This window comes from Drosophila nasuta, chromosome 3, assembly GCF_023558535.2.
Source record: "Drosophila nasuta strain 15112-1781.00 chromosome 3, ASM2355853v1, whole genome shotgun sequence".
In the NCBI taxonomy this organism is placed as follows: domain Eukaryota; kingdom Metazoa; phylum Arthropoda; class Insecta; order Diptera; family Drosophilidae; genus Drosophila; species Drosophila nasuta.
The window spans coordinates 16,533,629-16,555,787 of NC_083457.1; the positions used below are offsets into that span (position 1 = coordinate 16,533,629).

The 22,159-nt window shown below is 32.8% G+C and overlaps 1 protein-coding gene across 18 annotated transcripts in view; it reads right to left on the reverse strand.

Annotated features, from left to right (window-relative positions):
- Positions 1 to 22,159, reverse strand: part of LOC132791599 (protein muscleblind) — a 135,344-nt gene that overhangs the window by 6,956 nt on the left and 106,229 nt on the right. For 6 of the 18 annotated variants that reach the window (XM_060800594.1, XM_060800586.1, XM_060800588.1 and 3 more), the window contains 2 exons: positions 14,105 to 14,146; positions 8,431 to 13,058 (listed from right to left, as the gene is read on the reverse strand). In XM_060800594.1, the coding sequence (XP_060656577.1) occupies positions 11,127 to 13,058; positions 14,105 to 14,146 (1,974 nt within the window). In that variant the 3' untranslated portion in view covers positions 8,431 to 11,126. Of the gene's footprint in view, positions 1 to 560; positions 646 to 3,331; positions 3,394 to 8,430; positions 13,059 to 14,104; positions 14,147 to 16,446; positions 16,724 to 22,159 lie in introns of those variants that run through there. The other 12 variants (XR_009632918.1, XR_009632919.1, XR_009632916.1 and 9 more) reach the window with 8 other exon arrangements.

Consider the following 22,159-nt stretch of genomic DNA (forward strand, 5'->3'; position numbering starts at 1 on the left):
AGGGTAACAGTGAAAGCAATTATAAAAATAATTTATAATTTTCTTTGTTCGATCTTGAGCAAAATTTAAATTTTTAGAGGTGCTTTCCAAGTGGGGCACAAATTTATATTTCGGAGTTGGAATACTCCATTTGCTGTAGGCAATATGAATTGAATATATTTAAATACATATGTTATCGTGTAAATGAAGAGGGAGAGTTGAGAATTTTGATCTTTAATCACTCTAGATCTTTTTGTATTTATAAAAAGAAAATCGAAATTTTATCCAATTTATTTGTATTATGTATATTTTTTTAGTTTGTGTATCTGTATGCGTGTATTTTATTTTTTTGTAATTTGACAGAACTAAATAATAATCTAATAAACAATTGAATAGAAAATAGAAGAGAAGGTTTAATGAAAATATTGCCAATTTCGTAAAAGTAGGTACACACAATTTCCATGTTCAATGAACTACCCAAAAAAATAAAATCAACTTTCATGTATAGCACTCTCTATGTAAGAAAAGCAACAAAACTAAATACTAATTCACAACTAAAACCAAAAAACACATGCACTTACCTTCAGTTAAATGAACGAATCTACAATTTAACCGACTGCACATAGATCTATTGAAATCTTGGCACACCGGGAGGGTGTCCAGTAACTATATAGATTTGATTTGTTTATTCGCATAAACATGAGATTGTTTTTTATGTTTTTTTTTTTTTTGAGTATGGCAGGATGCAAACGTAGTAAACAAACCAATCGATAAATAATAAATATAGTTTTTATTTGTTAATTGGTATATTCAGAGATTGTTTTTTTGTAGGATTTGGGTAAAAAAAAGAGAAGAGCAGAAAAGAAAAAGAGAAAAAATTAGTTATATTCATATTATAATTATATGATATACTAGATTTGTAAATGGCTGTTAGATTTGAAACGCTCTTTGTACGTATTTCAATAATCAATATTTAGTTTGCTGTTTATGTACTCATAATCAGTTTTTCTGTGTACAATTATTTTTTGTTCGTTTTTGTTCTTCCTATTTTATTTATGATACTTTATTTTGTACGCTAAACTAAGAGTTCACTTAAATATTCTTAGATTAACAAAATTAAAAAAGATGAAAGTGCAAATGATTTTAAAATTGTTTTCGATAGTTAGATGTAAATGATTTCCGTTCTGATAAATGTGTTTTCAGTCTAGAGTGTTGAAAATGACGAAGTAATTTATTAATTTAATACAATATAATAAATAATATTACTTAATAAAATCGTAATGATGTCAATAACAAAGAAACTTAATTGCTATGCTAATAAAAAGTTTGCCACAAAAGGTATAAAAGAGAACTTAATCGATGTGTAAATAAGTGACGAAATAAAATACCCTTAAAGCAGCAAGTATTGGAAAACAAAAGAGACAACTGGATATGGAGATGACAAGAAGCTTTCAAGCGCTGCGTAGAAACAGTAGGAGATCGAGAAAGGGACTATAACACTCACTTTTTAATAAGAATTTTGTTTACGCTCTTATGGCGATAGAGTTATTATTGTATTGTATCTAAATTTCAAGAAAAGATTTTCATATTTATTTGTTTTGCTTAAGTTCTAGTGGGCTGTATTATGCAGTAACAGTTACATATCCTAATAGGCGGCACTAGAAATATAAGAAAAAAAGAGAAGAGAACGTAATACAATACGCAATTATTTTTTTTGTATCATAAGAGTATCTCCTGTGTTTGATGTTTTCAGAGAAACATTGAACAAATTGAAATTGAGAAACTAATAACAAAAACAAATAGGAAAAAATTAATTACAGCGCAAAAAACTGCTAAGCTAACTAAAACCGATAAGCCCATAAGCTGTAATATAGCCATCGCCTTTTAAATATGGAAGATAAAGCACACAAAAGCTCTCTGATAGTTTGTTGTTGCAATGTTGTATCGACTAGATAAGTAAGGGTAATTACGTATACGTAAAGTGTCTTTAAAAGGCGCCAAAGCACACAAAACATTTATGATTGATAAGAAGAGAGAGATAGAGAAAGAGTGAAAATGGCATATTGTATATAGTATTGTAGATATAAAATTGAATTATACTCCGGTTTTTACCTAATTATGTAAAATATGCCGTTCATTAACAAAGGACACTGAGTGTATAACACGCCCCGTTCCGGTTGGGCTGTGATAAGGTCAAATAAAGAGAATATTGATTGTGGATTAGCTAAGTTAAAGTGTTTTTTGAGTTTTCATTTGTTTTCTTGATTTTCTATATATACGTATATAGTCTTTCAGCTTTCTTCTATTACTGCCATTTTCAATTCAATTGTCGTGAGGGTGTGCGTAGTTTAACGTGTGTGTGTGTGTGTGTTAGTATGTATGTATAGGAGTGGAAGTGGGCGTATCCTTGTGTGCGTAGTGGGTCAAACAGTTGTGCAAACAGTGGCTAACAGCACTGACACTCAAAGGTGTGTCCATTTCATAGTGCTGCTGACATCATCGATGACAAAGTTGCCAACGCCTTCAAAAATGGTCGTCAACATTTGTTCGTCGTGCTTGTTTACTTCTTGTCGTTGTTGTCGTCGTTGTTGTTGATGGTGATAATAATGTTAGTGTAATTGTTCTAATTCTACTTGTTGTTGTTGCTGCTGTTGCTGTGGCTGTCGCCTAGAGTCATTATTTTACCATCTGGCGCGGCAGCGTATTAAATTTTATTAACCCAATTCACGCAATGAGTGTTGAAATGTGAAGCACTGTAACTGAATACACTTGCCCATAGAATCGAGCTACATTTAATGGTATGTGTGTATGTTATTGGGCTTGATTGACAGTGATGAAAAGGATCAAACGCAGGTGACTTTCAAAAAGGTTTTTTTTTTCAATTTTCAATAGTGTTCAGCTCAGATGAAAGGCATTGTAAGTCTCTAAATTTAACTATGGTATTAGAGATTTCGTCTTGGTCTAGATCAAGAATATGTTTGCATTTATGTACATTACAATATGCTAATGCACTATGCTTGAAAATAAAAAAAACGCTACAATAATAAATACTTGCTGCTCTAATCATATTTTACTTCGATGCACTTGACGTTGAAAGTAAAATTGGAATTTTTTTGTATTTACTACTAATTGCTTTTCTTTGTGTTTGAAATATGTTCTTAAACTTAAGAATATTAAAATTATATTATATGTATTTGTATATATGCGTAATGAATGTTGATAATTAAGCTGCATTGCGGCTAACAGCGGGTTAGCATGCGGCTAACAGCGGGTTAGCATGCGGCTAACAGCGGGTTAGCATGCTGCTAACAGTATGTTAGCTTTAAAGCTGTCACCAATGCAAAGACTGTACCTGTCCACTTGCGTCGGTGTAGATAACGCAGGAAGCATTTAGAGGTGGTATTTTAGTGTTTGCTATAGTTATCGATGAGCAAAAATATGCATGCAATGTAAAAATCATATGACATACAGGAAAAAAGTATAAAACATTTTATTGGTAAATTGAAGGCATTGCAGAGTAGAAATGAAGCATTTTCGATAGGTATTTATTATTTTGTTTTTTGTTTTGTGATTTAATATTGTTTTGAGTTCGTTGAAAGTTTGGCATCCATTCAGCATTTTGCATGCATGTTGTGTAATGTGGTTTGGTCAGTTATTTTTGTTGCATTTTGCCATAATTAATCCCGATCCGTGATTGTTGTTATGATTTCAAAAAATAATATTTATCGCATGCAATTTGTGAAATACATTTTGTTAAGTTTTATTTGATTTTGACACATATTCGTTTGCATGTAAAAGGATAAAAAACAAAATTAGTTAACAAAAATATAGGTGTGTATAGAAGAAATATTTTTAAAATAGAATAAATTGGCTTGCATAAAATATTATATGATATAAGCTTTAATATTAAGCTCGTATTTCATTTGCCATTCAACAACATTGAAATTCAATGTCTCCTATATGATTTAGTTGTTGTTTTTCTTTGCAATACAATAAAAATGTCAATAATGAAAAGCGCGAACAAGTTTGGAAGCAAATGATCGAGTGTGCTCGACAGAATATAAAGATTGACGGATATAACAACATATGTAAATACAATAAAAATATACCTAAAATCTACCAAATGTTGTATATTAAATATACCAGCTCATTAAAGTGTCATTACAATTCATTTTTACCATTACAAAGGGACAGACAAATACTTCTTAAGTTACCAAGTTTATATTCCCTAATTTTTATAATTTCTGAAATCTTAAACATTGAAAGCACCAAAAATACTGTTGAATAGCATATGAAAATGATAAAACGCTGTTAATACTATTGTAAATTAGTCAAAACATAATTTAGGCGTAATATTTAAGTGTAGTAGTAATTTGAAAAGCTGGCAAGCAGTGCACATTTCAGCATCTATGTTGAAGCTACATTAAGTGTGACCAGAGGCTGTAAAAAATATAAAAATTGTAAATTACAAAAGCACGCGCAAAAGCGAATTTGGCAGCCACTGAAAAAAAAAAAGTTATCGCATTGGGAAAATGTAATAGGTTAAAGTAAATTAAAAAAAGGAATTAGTATTTAAATAAATGTGGAACGGCAGCAAATTGTATTTGAAGCGCATTTTTAAATAGCAACTGGCTCAGCTGTAATTAAACAAAAAATAAAAATTTTAGATACTTGTTTTCAATATTTATATACTAACATATGTGCAGTAGACTTGATGAAGAAAATAAAAAAATACAAAAACATTGAACATAAATAAATACTTACTACATTAAGTAAATACACAAAAAGTTGTAAGATCAAATATATAGGTTTGCATTTAAATACATGGTTGTGTATGTGTGTTTGTTTGTTGTTATAACTAGAAATGTGTTAATGTGTTTGTGTAAGCATGAACTGTCTTTAATCAGGTTAGGATTCTATAATTCTCCAATTACGATCGGATAAAAAGTTTAAAGCATAAACAAATAGATGTTTCTCTGAATTTAATAAATTTTATTTGTATCTTTGGATGTTCTTGTCACATGTCTGCTATGTTAATGTTACAGGTTCTGTTAATAACAGATCTGTGTGTTCTGAAAATATTAAATGTCGAAAATCGCGTATTTCAAAATGGAATTCAATAGAAATTGGAAGAAGGAATTTAATAATTTCTTATGTTTTTTTTGCGAATGTAAAGATTTGACATTTTAGCTGACTGTATGCATGTGTAATAAATCAATACACTACAACTTGAATAAATACTTAATGTAGAAAGAAGCGAAAGAAACAGAAGAGATAGAAATTGAACTTTACAATTTATGAGTGTGGCATTTTAGTAAAAAAACCAGAGATAACTTAAGATTTACAGAAGTCTCAAAATAGTTACTAGAAAATAGATATTTGAAAATCATTTATAATTTGGTGTTCTTTGAATTAATCGGTTACCTCTAGCTCTTTAGCTTTCGATGGCGATATTTGAATGAACAACAAAAACATAATAATTACGAGTACTTAGCATAATTTATATACGATTATAATATATATGTATATCCAACATACGAGTTATACGTACGGGTGTAACGAAGCTAATTGGGCAGTGCACCAGCTTACCTTAGAAGTGCGTTTAGCATATTCGAGTATTGTATCTCATTTACCATCATACCACATGCCTCAGAAGCCAAATGCGAGTATAGTAAACAAACGTGATATAATTAACGGATTCTCTTAATTTCAATCACAGTTAGCATGATACATAGAGGCAGCCACTTGCAACACGACCGGCAACTTTTAAAGGTTGGCGTACTGTTTCAGATTGGTTTTTCGATCTTTTTTTGCTACGAAAATTTCTTATTTCATTGATTACATGCTGAAAATTGCAATACAATACGCTCCAGAAGTATAAATGTAAATGATAAAGAAAATAAAAACATATCATTAAAGTGAAAATCGTGAATTTCTGTTTTAAAATATAGAAAAAATGCGCTTCCCATCCGATATATTTGGTTTTCCTGGACTTGATCAAAAGAGCGACTTGAATTAGGGGACACATCAAGAACATTGAAATAGTTGCTGAATAGCAGGGACACTCGATGGATACGATACTCTTGTAATGAATTGAAAGAAGGTTTGCCATCTAAGCTCCGCATTATTTAAGCACGATTTTAATAGCTATTTATTTGTTTGTTATTTTTTTTTTTTGTTGGTTGGTACAGGCTCAAAATATATTTTGACAGCGCACGACATGCAAGAGAATTGTAGATGGTCTCAATTGAGTCAGTCGAATGCATTAAGAAGAGAAGAAGACACAAGAAACAACAACTAAAGATGAAAGAGGTAAAAACATAGAAACTGTAGCAAAGGAAAAAAAAAAAACAAGTAAAGAAGAGAACAATACAAAATCGCATATTCATATGTACATGTATACGTATTGCTAGAATGTACATATGTTTGTAGTTAAAATAACTAGTTTCCTTGGAAAGACAGCAATAGTTAAAGGTAAATCAAAGAAACCATGAAGTACGAGAGTTACTTATTTGCATTCGAGAGCTCGCAGTGGAATATTATTTTGAAGAACTACAGAAAATTCTTAGCTGGTGGTGTGTGGGTGTGTGTATAAGTATGTAGTATGTGTGTTTATACTTAGATAACAAACGAATGACCGAGCAGAGAGTACAATTATACGACTATATGCGCAACAAATAGTATCAGTGAATCCGAAAGTTAGAAAGAATAAAATCAAATCTTATTAGAAAGCGCAAGAACTGAAGATAGCAAATAATATGAGCTCATGGAAACACATAAAAATAGTTCGGACTAAGTTAAGCAATAAGAAATCAAGAAACCAAATGATAATTTTAATAATTATTGAACATTAATAGTGAGAGAGAAAATTACGCAGATTAGTATTAGTGTTAGATTAGCCACTTAGCACTTTCCAGGCTGTTTGTACGAGTAATAAAAGAAGCAACAAGTTTTTACGGTTTTTTAGAATAAAACATCTATATAATTTCCATACATTTTGTTTTGTTTTTGTTAATTTTCGTATATTATTGTGTATTAGTTTCCATGGTTTATTGATCTATAATAACTCATAGTTCATAAGACTAATCACTTTTTTTTTGTCTTTTTTTTCGTTTTTTTTTTTAAAGTGTTTATCTGTATAGCACATAGAACATTTTCAGTAAAGTGTTTATTTGTATTGGTTGCTTTTTTGTATAGTTGTGTATATAGTTATGTTATAAAACATATATTATATTATATCTTAATATCTTTCAAATGTTTTCAACTTAGATTTCTCTTTGCTCAACATACATGCAATAGTTTACTCAGAAGTTCAGATATATGTATCTGGGTTTTGGTTTTGGTTTTTGTTTTGTTTTTTTTTGTTATATTAATATACTTTATTATCAGCACTAATTTTTAAGCTAAAACAAATGGAATGGAAAATGAAAGAGTCACCGTTTCGGATGCACTTATAGCAATACATTAAGTCAAAAGATTGGTTGGTGTTGATACGAGTAAATGGTATTATTTCAGGGTTGTGTAATTGTCTTTATTGTATGTTTCTCTCTTTTGTTCAAAAAAATTGTGCACACTTTGCTATTTTGTATTTATTTTTATCATCATATCATAACAAGTTTAAATATAAGCTTGAAGTCTAACGTACTTTGAATTTTGGACGTGCGATACTACAATAGACTTTCTGTTTTTTTTTATGGACGGTACTTTACTTTCCTAATTAGGTTACAAATTTGTTGAATAGAACTCTTGGTTAAGCCGAGGAAACTTAAAGCAGCTGAGAGTGTGATAATATTAAAACTGTTAAGGAGTTTAAAGTGAATGAAAATATGCGCTGACCAGTAATATTTTGAAATTTTAAATTTTTGAATACTATTATCTTCATATTTTTAAGATCTTAGATTTTCAACATAATTTATACTGCAATACAACAAATATGATGTCTTTTTACTGGTATCGCATTTTGAAAATATGTTTTTGCACAGAGATCTGAAAGATTGGATTGTTACTACCAAGTTGCCAAACAGTCATAATTCCACAATGTTAACAAATAAAATAGACAGCTAGAGAACGGAACATACATAGATTGAAAATAACATAAGTAAGTATTTAAAGCAGGACGTATCAAATGTTGGTATAACAGAGATTTTGCATCTTCCCTATTTATATCGCTAGTTGCTGGATATTAACTAAGCATTTTTCTTATCTAGTATTATACTACATGTAAGTAAGAGTTAAGCCTGCCACAAGTCAAGCAATATTATAGTATATAGTATATGTATATAGTATATTTATATGTATGCATTGTTATTCTGTTTTACAGCTATTTTCTACCATTTAACCAAAATAGTATATAGGAAGCGTATTCATCTTGTTTTTGCCATTATTCTACTAGCTACACATTTATGTATGTATATAGAGATAGAATAGCTTTCCATATTCCAAATATATAGCTTTTATTTTTTTTGTTTTTTGTTGTTATTTGTTTAGTTTTGGTAGAGGGAATGTATAAGCTATAAAACAAAAAACAAAAAGCGGATTTAAGTCGGTTAAGACAGAAGGCAAAATGTGTGTTTGTTGATTGATATATGTAAATGTGTGAATTTCATACATATTAAGGGCTTTCTAAAGGAAAAAAAGCTTGGAAATGCGCAAATATAGCAGAAACATAGAAAGAAAGCTAGAAATTATGTGTAAAGGCAGTAAATGCTTCTTCTTTGCTTTAAGCGTTGAGCTTTTCGATTAAAAAAATGGCATATGTAGTATGTGTCTTAGAGGCGGAATAATAATTTTAATATTCTTTGAAAAGTCGTGTTCCGAAGGCGAGTAAAATTTAAGAGGAAATTATAGAATATATGTAAGAGTGAAGAAAGCAGAGCAGCACAACAGAAATATCAATATATAATACCAAAATAAATTCCATAACGCAATAAAGTAGTTTTGTTTGGTTTCGTAATGTTCAAACTATATTTTTAAAAAAAACACATACGATATTTCAAAATAAACATTAATAGAAACTATCGACAATTTCATTAGAATTAGTGGCAAACACTTAAACTTAAATACTTTTAATATTGTTGTGTTGATGTAACGTAAATTAAACATAAAACAAAATTTTACACAGATTATTAAGTGTGTCGGTGTACGTAGAAAATAATAATAGCGTTGATAATAATAATAATAGTAATAATAATATGATTACTTTGAGAGCAGAGAACGGCAAAAATATGTGACTAAGTCTTAAGATGTGCAAGTCAGTGGCAATTAGATTTAAATTTAAATTTAAATTTAGATTTAGGAGTTCTCATTCTTTAGACGGACGAGAAATACATAAAAACTATAAAAGTAAATTGTAAGTACATACATAAATAAAATATAAATTACATAGAAAATATGAATTAAAAAAAAAATTAATAATCACACGATGTCTAATATGTATTAATAACATAGTTCAGTAATCGATTTTATTTTTATAAACATTCATTTGTTGTTTTTATTTTGTAGCATATATAACTTGTACGTAAATTACGTATATAAATAACTAAGTATATTAAGAAATCAACATGTTATATAATACATCGAGAGAAGAAAATTAAAATTTTACAAAGTTTTAATTCGAAATTGTCAACATAACAAGACACGTAAAAATCTTGAACAAAACGCTAACAGGTAACATAATAATAATTTTGATGATATTGATCAAATGTAAGTGGTGTTTGGGATTATGAGTGTGATTCATTATTGCGATAGCGATAGTGATTGTGATTTTGGTTTTGCTTGGATAGTTGTTGATAGATTTGGGATGATCGTTTTTAAAAACTAAGTGTGTACGAATATGAATATGTATATATGATAACTATAAGATTTATATATAAATCGATATCTGTCATGTTCTGGTTGTGTTGGATTGGATTTCGGTTTTGTGAGAGAGAAAGTGAGTAAACAGCTAGAGTACATAGTGTTGGATGTTGTTTATGTATGTAGTACTATATTGTTTAAGTATATATATATTAGCATTCAGCATGTATAGCATAGTTTTTGTGTATTTATATATTTTTGTTTTGTTTTTTTGTTTATTTTTTTTTTTTTGTGGTTGTTGTATATAGTATGATAGTATATATAATTGTTGTATTTTAAGCAATATTCGTTACGCATGTTCGTTGTTGAACAATTTCAAACAATTTCAATTACAACAGCACTGCTAACTAAATAGCTAACTATTATGAAGAACATACTGATTCCTAGGTAAGGTATTGACTGAGACAGATACATTTATAGATAGAGAGAGAGAGAGAGTGTAAAAGATCTATTAGGTAGACGACAAAATATAACAATGATAGCTTGTGAAATGGGTTGAAACTAATACATATCTATTATGAATATTCATTTCATAAGTATTTTATAGCCATAAACACACGCAGTTTCACATTCAGATGGACTAATAATTTGCATATTCTTTTTTTTGGGGGGGGGCGGAATAAAGGTTATTTGTTTGTGTTTGTATTGTGCAAAGCTATCACAGTACTTTGTTATTCCAAGATGCAATTTTGGACACTAATTCGGTTGCATTTTCATTTCATTCTACCCTTGTAAGTAAAACTAATAACTAAACGCTCACTGATGATTGCAATGAGAAAAGGAACTAAACTTACAAATTATATAAAATATTTGTTATGGCTTCAAAAGCAGTGTTTTTCATTATAACCTTTATATAGAATGGCAACAACTTAACTCACAAAAATTTTAAAATATCGATATTCGATGATTAATGCTTGTTTTTTTTTTTTTTTTTTTTTTAGTTTTTGGCAAGAGAATTGAAAAGCGATTGAACGAATAGCTGGTAAACAGTTACTAAATAACTTTTAATCATTTCTACAGGCACTGTTCGATATCTGTGATTTTTTTTTTTAGTTGAAAATGTTGTCATGGTGTTTGTTTCGGATTTGCGACCCAGTGAACTGTAAAAATAATACTATTTCAACAATCGAGCCCTATGGTAACTAAACCTAATGCTTTAAGACAAAAACTGAGGCACACAATATTACGTCTTCGATGTATACTATAAACTACAATTACAAATCTATTTATCTGGACCAACACAATAGTTGTTAAGTACGGGTTTCGTTCTTCGATCTCTGTTTTAAAACTGTTTAAGAGGTCTTCATCTTCTTATAGGGATTAAGTGCAATGGCACTACTCTGGGCAGCACTTGGCACAGCCGCAGAGGCAGCAGCAGCCGCCGCATAGTGCTGGGCAGTCACTGCAGCCTGGCTCCCGGGCATGGCGTAGGCATAGCCTCCGGTGGCACCCGGAGGAGCTGCAGCCATGACGCCTGGATAGAAGTAACCTTGAGCTGCAGCCGCGTATTGTTGTGGACTGGCGGCCATGGGCATGGGGCCGGTTGTGTTTGGGGCACGCAACAGAGCCGCAGAGGCACCTGGCAGATAGGCACCTGGCGTGGGGGTTCGCAGCGGGGTGCCAGGGGTCACGGGAGTGGACAGACCCGAGCTGGACAGCGATCCAGCGTACTGACGCAGCTGAGCTTGAGCCTGCGCTTGTGCCTGAACTTGAGCTTGAGCCTGGGCTTGAGCCTGAACCTGCGCCGCTTGCATTTGCAAAAGCGTTGCCATGGACATGGGCTGACCCTGGGGCATCTGTGGCTGGGGCACGGGTTGCGGCGGTGCGGCAACAAAGCTCTTATTGAGGGTCATGCCCGTGAAAGCGGCTGCCGAAGTGGCCGAAACAGGCTTCACAGCGGCGTTGGCCACTTTGAGTGCATAGTTCTTCTGGGCCACTTCCTTGGCAATTGCTGCCGGATCGGAATAGTAGCCGGTTGCCGAAGTCAGACCTGTGGCAGCGGCGTAGGCAGCATAAGCCTGTTGGGTGTAGGCAGCTTGTGCCTGAGCATGAGCTTGAGCCTGAGCCTGAGCTTGGGCCTGAGCTTGAGCTTGGGCCTGAGCGACTTGCTGCTGCTGCTGTTGTTGTTGCTGCTGCTGCTGTTGTTGCTGCTGTGCATAGCTAGGTTGCATGTTGCTGCTGCTCATGCTCACAATGGGCGTGGCATTGGTATAACCGCTGTACAGATTGCCATAGCTATACGCTGGCATTGCGTAGCTGAGGCGCTGCAGCTGTGGCATCGAGGCCGAGGAGGCTGTGATAACCGAGGAGCAACTGTTGCTGCTGCTGGTGGTGGGTGTCGGCAATATGCCAGTGCTGTGGCCATTGTGAGTGTAGCGCTGATAGCTACTGAAGTCGCTGCCATTCTGTTTCGACAGCTGATAGCTGAGACGCTGAGTTGTTGGCTGCACGGAAACGGAAACCGACTCAGCATCAGCTGTTGCAGTTGCTGCCGGGTGGTTGTTGTCTACGCTATGTGGCAACTCGTTGCCATTGCCGTTGGCTAGGATCTCTGGCTCTTTCGAGGGGGATTTCTCGTGATTGGGACTACTTTTACCGCTACCATTGTTGGCTGGGGAATGGGAATGGGACGTGACTGTGTCAAAGATTGTGCCTGATGTTTCATTCTCAGCGGTGGCTGTTTCTACTACTGATGTTGCTGCTGCTGTTGCTTTAATTGTTTGTGTTGTATTACAATCGTTAGCAGTGTTTGTTGTGCTTATTGTTGTTGCTGCTGTTGCTGTTGGTGTTGTGGGTTGTGTTGATTCTGCTGTTGGTGTGTTGTCATTATTATTGTTCTCTTGACTATGGTGTGTATCATCATAATCGTTAGCTAGCACTTGATTATCACGATCAACGATATAACTATTAGTAGCTGTATTTGATGTAGTATTGGTATTGGTATTGGTATTGGTATTGGTAGTTAAAGCAGCTACAGTAACAGCATTATTATTATGATTACTGCCTGTTGTTGCTGCTGCTGCTGTAGTTGTTGTTGTTGTTGTTGTTATGGCGCTACTTATAGCAACTTGTGGTTGTTGTTGTTGTTGTTGTGGGGGATACTCACATGACACTGGCACGTAAGGCGGCATTAATTGCTGATAGGTTGTCGCACCGGGCTGATACACTGGAATGCCCGACTTTTCAGCAGCTGGACGTTTGAACGGTACCATGCCAGAGAATTGCTATTTTCCATGATGATGATGATGATGCCAATGAGAAAAGAGAAGAATCAAATTTAAAGTGGATTAGTAAAGCTGTCTCTCTCATATTCAGCGAACGATACGAGTAGCTAATTTTATTCGTACTTGCAACTATGCAATATCATTATCATTATATGATTATACAAAATAATTCGCTTGCACCCGAACTCAAGTCAAGCCATTTGTTTCTTGCCAATGTGTAAAAATCAATGTTGGTCAACAATAATACTAATAATAATATACAAAACATAAAAACAGTACAAAATAATAACAAAACTAAAGAAGAAATTGTTTTGCAAGCAAGCGATTAAAGTGCTTTCTAAAAAGGCAACAAAAGCCGCTTTTGAAATTAAGAAATGTTCACTAAAAATAATTTGTTTTTGGTTCTGTTAAATGGAGCAATTTTATTATGTTCATATTTTATTTATTTTAGTTACGCACCAAAAGCTGACTCATGATAATCTAATTGCATCGTACACACATTTGAAATTTTCGTGTGCTTTTAGTTTTATTTAATGATTCGTTTTGTTAGCACTTTTTCTTTTTAAATATATTACTTTTTATAATCCAATTGTGTATTTAAATATATGTGATGAAATTATTTGAATTTTGTTTAATAAAAATATTACGAAGCATTTAATAAATCAAAAGTTCAAGTTCTATTTTCGCTTTGAAAATCTAAAGTTTAGATTAAAAGAATCTATAAAGCGTAGTCTTATGTAAATTTGTAATTGTATTGCAATCAATACAAAAATGTTAATATTCAATTTAAAACTCTATTTTAGATTGAAGATATAATGAAGTGTTATTTACGGTGTCATCTACTTTTTTTTATTGTAGAGAAAGTATGGAGTAGAAATATGTTTATTCATCAATTATGAATGGTGTTTGAACTACTTAAGATTGAATATACTAAATATACTGTTTGTTTTTTTGGATTTTCAATAATGTTTATTGTAGAATATTTGATGGATAGTCATTTGATTTATTTGGCATATTATTTGGATATACTTTTTGGGAGTACTTACGAAGTTTTCATAGTAAAATGAACCAACCGTTTTAACATCCATCTTTTTGGCATTTCAGAATTGTGCACATTTATGATAATTATGTTATGAAGTATTATTATTGATATTATTATTCGATGCATTCATGGAGTCATGGAGTTCAGCATTAGTAATTGTTCATTATTGTTCAAAATTGAATCATAGTTAATTCGAATGATTCGGAATGTTGATTGATCGATTTGTATTTTGTATTTTTGTAGTTGTTTAAGGTTGTTTCATTCATTGATTTGGATTTTTTGGGGTTAGCAGACATTTTGGTTGTAGTTGTAGTTGATGTTTATATCCGTAATAATTATACATTGAGTTGTTGGCAACAAGTAACACAGAGACACACATAACATAAACGAAAGTTGGATCGAAAAGAACAAATGAAGAAGAAAGAGAACACAAATGAAATTAGTGAATTATAGTATTTAGCTTAGTTATTGGTATTTTGGAATTACATAAGTCAAAATACTTAAATTAGCATTATAAGAGAGTGTGGGTGTGTGATGGATTCATAATTATTGCATTATTATAAACTCTAACCTAAGAATACATAAAATATGATACATACGATTAAGGTAAGGTTCGATAGATAGGTATATATACATAATGATAGATAGATCGAGCAGGCAGGCAAAACTTGCCAGACTTAAGATTAAATCAAATGCGTAGCAAAAGCCAGGCCAAATAATGGGTGCTCTACCATTTAGGGACACGGCCGCAGAATGCATGTTCAGCTAATTAACCTGGAAAAGCACTTAAGCACTTAAGCAATTATCGTAAGCTGGCACTAGTATTGAATGCAGTTGCTGCAACAACATACTTGTGTATGTGTGTGTGTGTGTGTGTGAGGTGCAAACACCCGGTGAAATAAAAGAACATAAAGCCAAGCCGTTGAATAGTCCGATAGTCTATGAGTGTGATGGTGTGTGTGTGTGCGAGGGTGTGTTTTTGTGTGTGCGTTCTGTGCATGGGCAATTATCAGTTAAATCATTTTAATTAACACTTACCAGGTAAATGTGAATGTATATGGATATGTGTGTGTGTGTGTGAGTGATTGTAAATGTAATTGTGATTTATCATACGAGTTAACTATCCTCTTAATGGGGTCTACATGAGGCACGCAACACGTCAATAGAAAATGGGTAAGGCACGATGATTGAAAGTGGAAGCTGCTCCTGATGATGGAGTCAAATAGCCATCGTGTAATTTATTGCCAAATTGATTAGTGAAGACTGTTTGCCTTGTTCTATATGATTGATATTACATTAATTATACCCGCTACCCGTAGGGTATTATAACTTTGCAGCTGATATATTCGCGTCTTAGTTGCTTTTTTTTGACAATATAGTACATTGTGTACGTTATGGTATATTTTAAATGAAATAGTAGTTTTTAGTTTGGTATATATATTTGGTATGTCTAGTATATTTTGAACTTTGTGGTATATTTTAAACGTAATAGTAAACCATATACCAAATATAGCATATTTGGTATATTTACTATACTTCGAACTTTATGGTGTATTCTAAATGTAATAGTAAATCTATATACCAAATATAGCATTCGGTATATTTTTAGTGGGTGTATTGGCTCGGTATATTTAAAGAATAATACCTGTTTTCTTTTAATTGGAAATGGGTATAAGGTATCTCAGTCGAGAGTGTTCGAATGTAATAGTATATCTATGTATATACTAAACAAAGCTTCGGTATATATATTTTTTTGATATATTGCATTGGAATATTTTAAGAATAATACCATACTGTTTTGATTTTATAATTTATTAGTTAGTATATCTATATACCAAACATAGCATTTGGTATATCTTTCTTATTAAATGGGTAGCGGGTATCTCACAGTTGAGTACCCTCGACTGTAGCTTTCTTACTTTCAATAATTATCCCTTCAACTTTCTAAGTATCGGTTAGCGAGTGTGTGTTTAAATGAGATGTTTGACTTCCATGATAGGGTTAGAAATTCATAGATAAGTCAAAAATAATGATCGCATAAAGAAGATCAATACTTGGATTTGGACACAATGATTTTTATCCTAACAACTATATTTATGCTATATGACCAGTTTGGTAATTTGTATTTGCTTGCTTTTTTACATGCACTAAAAATAGTCAAGCGGAAACATAAAGAAAAACGAACAAAAAACATTGAAACAGATAACTCAATCAAAATCGAATGCACAGAAAATGTATATAAAAGTATAAAAGTAAAAATCAGAATCACAGAACAGAACAGAACAGAAACGAACGAATCGAAACTATAAAAAAAAGAACGTGAAAGAAAGAAATTAAACAAAATACCAGTGGAAACATTTCAGGATCCGCTGCCCGCTTTTTTGCCCACTTCCAGAGTATGATGACCCATAACAGCAGCGGCAGCGGCGGCGGCAGCAGCAGCGGCAGCGGCAGCGTTGTTTGTTGTTGTTGCTGTTGGTGTTGTTGTTGTTGCGCCAGCAGCGACGCCGCAGGCCGTTGGGATGGCGTTGTTGTTGTTGCTCTGCAGCTGTTGTTGTTGTTGTTGGTGGTGGTGTTGTTGTTGCAGATGTTGGTGTTGTTGGTGGGCCGCAAGAGATGGTGTCTGCTTGTATGTGTGTGTGTGCGAGTGTGTGTGTGTATGAGTGGTGTTCGGGGTGTGTGTGTGTGTGTGAATTTTGTCAAGAAACAATCGAAATGATTCCCCATACGAAAAATTTAATAAAATTTACAGAAATTATTGTAGATCAAGCATTTAAATTATACGTCAATTAAATATGTATAAATTCGATTTGAATTATTCAAGCATTGGTGTTGACAGATTTCAAAATTGTTTGTTGTATATATCATTTTGTTGTTGTATATCGTATTTTTTATGATTGTGTAAGGATGAAGTGTGAATGTGTATTTGTGTGTGTGTGTGCATAGATACCATCCATCGTAGAAGCAATTACAGTGTGGCACAGGCGAACAGATGAAATACATAATAATAGTAGAAGAGTACGAGTTGTTTTTTATAATAAGTATAAAATGATAGTTAAAACAAAACAAAGTCAATTTAAACCAATATCTCCACATTATTCAAATAATAAATATATGTGTATATGTACTTGTAAAATACCTATTCGTAAATTAATCTCCAAAGAGATAGAGTTAAAAAAAGTGTTATAGACAATTAATGGTTAATGTAGAGAGAAAAGCATAAAGAGTAAAAACTTAAAAATGTGAAAATAAGTTTTGCAGCGAATTGTGAATAATATATCAATACTTAAAATATTAATTTATTTGATATGTAATTTTGCGCATAGTTATTAAGGCATAAGCGAGCAGCAAAAAGTCCTTAACTCGAGTAACATCTTCATAATATTAAAATATATTTTTATATATAATATGTATATGTATGTATTTATACGAGACGTAACGTAATTTCTTAAATTATCAATTTGTGCCTACAATTATAGTAGAATTCGTAGTTTAACACTTGTAATAAAAATTGATTTGAAGGTACACACACACATTTAAGAACGAATATTGGTGTATTCTGAACAGCAAAGCTTTTTGCTTTAAATGATTGTAATTCATACAAAATATAAAAAAAATACTATCATATTTTTAAGAAGTGCTTTTTAAGCTTTCTTGGTTCTTAAACAGCGTAAAACAAGTCTGAAAATTTGATTGGTATTTAATTTTTAGTTTGTGGTAACAGCGAAAAAACAAAATTTGAATGTACAAAATTTAAAATAAAACTTAAAATATATTTCTGTTTGCACACTTGGGACAAAGTGAAATATGTGCAAATGTGTCATATAATGTTGGTTGCTATTATTGTTGATTCTTATACTCATTCAAAAATAGTCATGACGAGCATTTTATTAATTTGAAGTTTGGCACCAAATCATTAAAAATATCAGCAACACATATTTGTGGATGTAAGTCTGAACAATTTGCCAGATTTTTAATGATTTTCCGAGGCATTCTAATAATCGACCACTTTCTGTTTATAGGCATGAAGGGTACTCTAACTGTGTCTTCAGAATACCTAAGTAACTGGCAGAAGGAGGTATCCTTGGCTAATAATTTGGTATATTTTGCACACTATGGTATTTTTTCAATGTATTACTGTTTTTATATACCTAAAATATCCTTTGGTATATTTTCCTTTGGTATATTTTCTGGTATTTTTGCAATCTATGGTATATTTGGAATGTAATACTTGATCAATATACCAAATGTAGCATTTGGTATATTTTAAATATTTTTCCGGTATATTAATTCGGTATATTTTAAAATGAATACCGCACTATTTTGCTTTTATTTATAATGAGTACCGGGTATCTCACAGTCGAGCACATTCGACTCTCTTTTTACTAGTTTTGTGGCCATCCTTGTTATCAGTGTAACCTTTGAAACGCACAGGTGACTCAAGTTGTTATTTTGCTGAGCATCCAGGGAAATGTCACCGTCAGTGGTTGCTATAAATGGATTAATTCGTAGGGGCATGTTGTTGTTATGTTTTGTTGAGGTCAACAGAGGCTGAGGACAAGTTACAGCTTGCTTAAGGCGAAGAGAGAATACTCTTCAAATAGCAGCTCCAATACTCTCAATTTATGCGAGCAATTTACTGGGTAGAATATAAACAACATCTCTGTTTATATGTTAGAGGAACTGGCGCACAGCATCAATGCAGTCGATTTGTTATTATATGAATCTTTCCTATGGAAATCACTGCTCTTAGTTAATTTTCCGGTTCAAACGTTATCCGGCCGACTAATCCGTGTCGTCATTCAGCGTATCCTGCCTCTGTCTCCCTTGGTTGCCAGCCTATTTGCTTGCTCTGCTTGACATTTACATTTTTTGTTGAACAAAAATAGAAAAAACACAGAAAAACTAACAGGGGTTGTCTAACAGCCTGCAATTTTTTGCTGTGGTCTTGCTGGCCTCGTTTACATGGGGATTATAGTTCGTGTCGAGTCGGAATTGGCTGTGTCATGGCATGAGGCAGTGGCAGCAACCAGGAGTCAGCTGGCAGGTGGCAGGTGGCATGTGGCATGTGGTACGAGGAGTTGCGATGCGATGCGATGGGAGCCACACCTCTACATTCAACCGTTTGGACAGTTGACATATTTTGGAATGACCCTTCCGTTGAGCTCAGTTTTTTTTTTAAGGCAATCGTTTTATTTTATTGCGGTATTACTTATTGTTAAAATCGTCCAAATCCCCAGACGTCGTGGTCGAAGTGCAGGACAAGTAAAAATATTCTCCAAATATTAGCAAAAGTAAACATAATGAAAAAATATTCAACAGAAAAGTGTGTGTTTCTTTTTTTTTTGTTTGAAAAAAGGCTTTAAACGTGTTGTTGGTGTTTTGTTTTGTTGTGGACTTATTTGCGAATGAAGTTGTGTATTGTTTTGTCATAAGGCATCAATATGGAATAAAATATAAATACAAGTATTTACACAGAGAGAAAAATTACATTCTAAGGAAAAGAAAGATTGGAAATTTACGTTTCTAAAATACATCTCTAAAAAACTAAATTGACACAACAAAATTTTCTATGAATTTCATTTTTAAAATATTAAAATTTTCTGCTCAGTTTTGATACGATTTATTCACGAGTTTATTCTTGAATTTTAAGCTTTTTTCTATGTCCAATACAATTCATTATTTCACGTCTCTGAGCTAATCATCAAATGACTCCATCAATCGGAATTTATCAACCTTGGTCTAACTCATTATTAATATATATATTTTATACATTAATATGAATATCAATTCTACGAATAAATCAACTAGTTTTCGTAATTTAGAGAGTAATTTATTGTGGTGAATCTATGAAACACTTTCTATTTCAATCAATACATTTTACTACAAAAATGATGGACTGAGTTGGGAAAATATAATTGTTAAGTCTAAGAATTGTTCTTAATAAAGGTGTTTACAAGCAGCAAAAATACTTAAGAAGTAACTTAAGTTTTAAGTTAAAATGAAAGGGTATGACTGCATATTTTACATATTGAATAGTAAAGTTGCTAATTGATATATTAACTAGCTATAAATAAGATATCAGGACAACATTAAATGCGACATAAATGATTACTTTTATATGCGTTTAAACGTTTCGGTTCTGCTGCAACAATTTACATAGTATATGTATGCCATACGGTTTTTTGCGTTCCTCTCCGAGCTTATAATCACATTAAACTTGAACCTGGTCCCATAAATAAAATTATACCTTGCTAAGGCTGTGTGTGTGCATGCTCGAGATAGACAGAGACGCAGATAGATAGGAAGAGAGTGAGAGAGCAAGCTGTAACGTGTGTTTGTGCAATTTCAAAGGACAATTTGATACAATAATCACGTTTGTCGTGCCTGGTCTGAGGCTCGATTGAATTACGCCTAAAATGCTGCAACAATTTTTCACTTTATGCGATATTATGCTGCAATTATGTGTGACATGTTTGGAGAGGGCAAGCAGACCGAAACATGCGACTGCCATAGGAGGATGGCTATAAGGACACACGACAACGAGAACGAGAACGTTGTTTGCAGCGTCAAATAAATTTTCAGCCGAAAGCAATTAAGTCGCGAATTAAGTGCGGCGCATAGCCAGGACCCCGAGGGCCAATAGCGCCGGCGGCTGCAAAATGCTCTCCCACACATTCGTAATTGCACACACATATACTTGTATACACATATACAGAGGCAAACAAGAGTTGGGCAATCATGAACGTGTGCTCACGTGTGCCAGTATGTTTATGTATGTGTGTGTGTGTATGTGTGTACACTCCTGCCTGACTGGGCTACGTTGCGTTGCGTTGCGTGTTCAAAGTTTTAACGCGTTGTAATAAATGTTAATTTTCCCCAACGAAAATCAACATTTATGGCGTGTTTTATGTGCAGCTTCAACATATTTTCCATGTTGTTGAATGCCTGTAACGCCAATGCCTGTCAGTCTCTCTTCCTCTTTCTCTTCCTCTCACTGTGTGTGTGCCAGGCTTATAATCCTGCAACACACACACACACAGACATATCTTTATTCGCATAATTTTTGTTGTTTTATTCCTTGATCACATTAAGTTAAGTTTAAAAATAGTTTCAGATTCAGTGGCCATCAAAATCTCAATCGAAATGTTTTCTTATATGCATAAATATATTATACAAAAGTAGCTAATTCTTAAGTTATATGAAAACTATCAAATTAAAACAATCGAAAGAAAGAATACTGTATAATAAAACAAAAAAAAAAGTAATAGTATTATTCAAGACGGATATTCTAAAAATTCTAATTATAAGCTCTTGTCTTCATAGTGTAAAATGCGAGCGAGTATAGATAAATGCGCCTAAGCGTTTACGCCAAGCATAGAAATTCTTGCAGGTTTTCATATTTAATAGATTTGATTTCTGTGTATGCAATTGAGTGATTATAAATAGATAACAAGAGGTAAACATGCCACATTAAGTATTTAATATTTATTTTGGCATATTTGTGATAACGGAATTTCTCTATTTATTATAAATTCAAGTTTTGTCACACTTCCATGTAAAACTGAAATCTATAAATATTTGTTGTATGTAAAGAGTAATTTGCATAGTGAAGAATCTGCTAGTGGAAAAAGTTGTTGCATACTTTGCGGCGCGTGTTAGTTAAGTGGAGTGCTAGTAGTAAAAGTGTTTAATTAGTTTATCTTTGTTTATGTGTGTTTTATGTGAGTAGCCTAAAATCAAAAGTATAAGATGCTTAAGCGAAACTAATAAATCAAAATCGTAAATAACTGTATTTTTTTTTTTATTTTTGAAAATTAAACTCAAAAGACAGCTGGGCGGGCGGGCGCACAGAGAAAACGAAAATAAATTCAAAAGTTGTCATCTTAATAAGAGGGGAAAGAGACAACACTGTCTCATTCGCGCATGCACTTTGCAAACGTCAGTGTGAGTGAACGAGACAGCACATAGAATATATAGAGGGAAGAGGTTAGGGAATCTGTAGATGTGGAGTGGTTATAAGTTGGGGGGGAGGGGGATAAAGTAAGAGAAAATATAA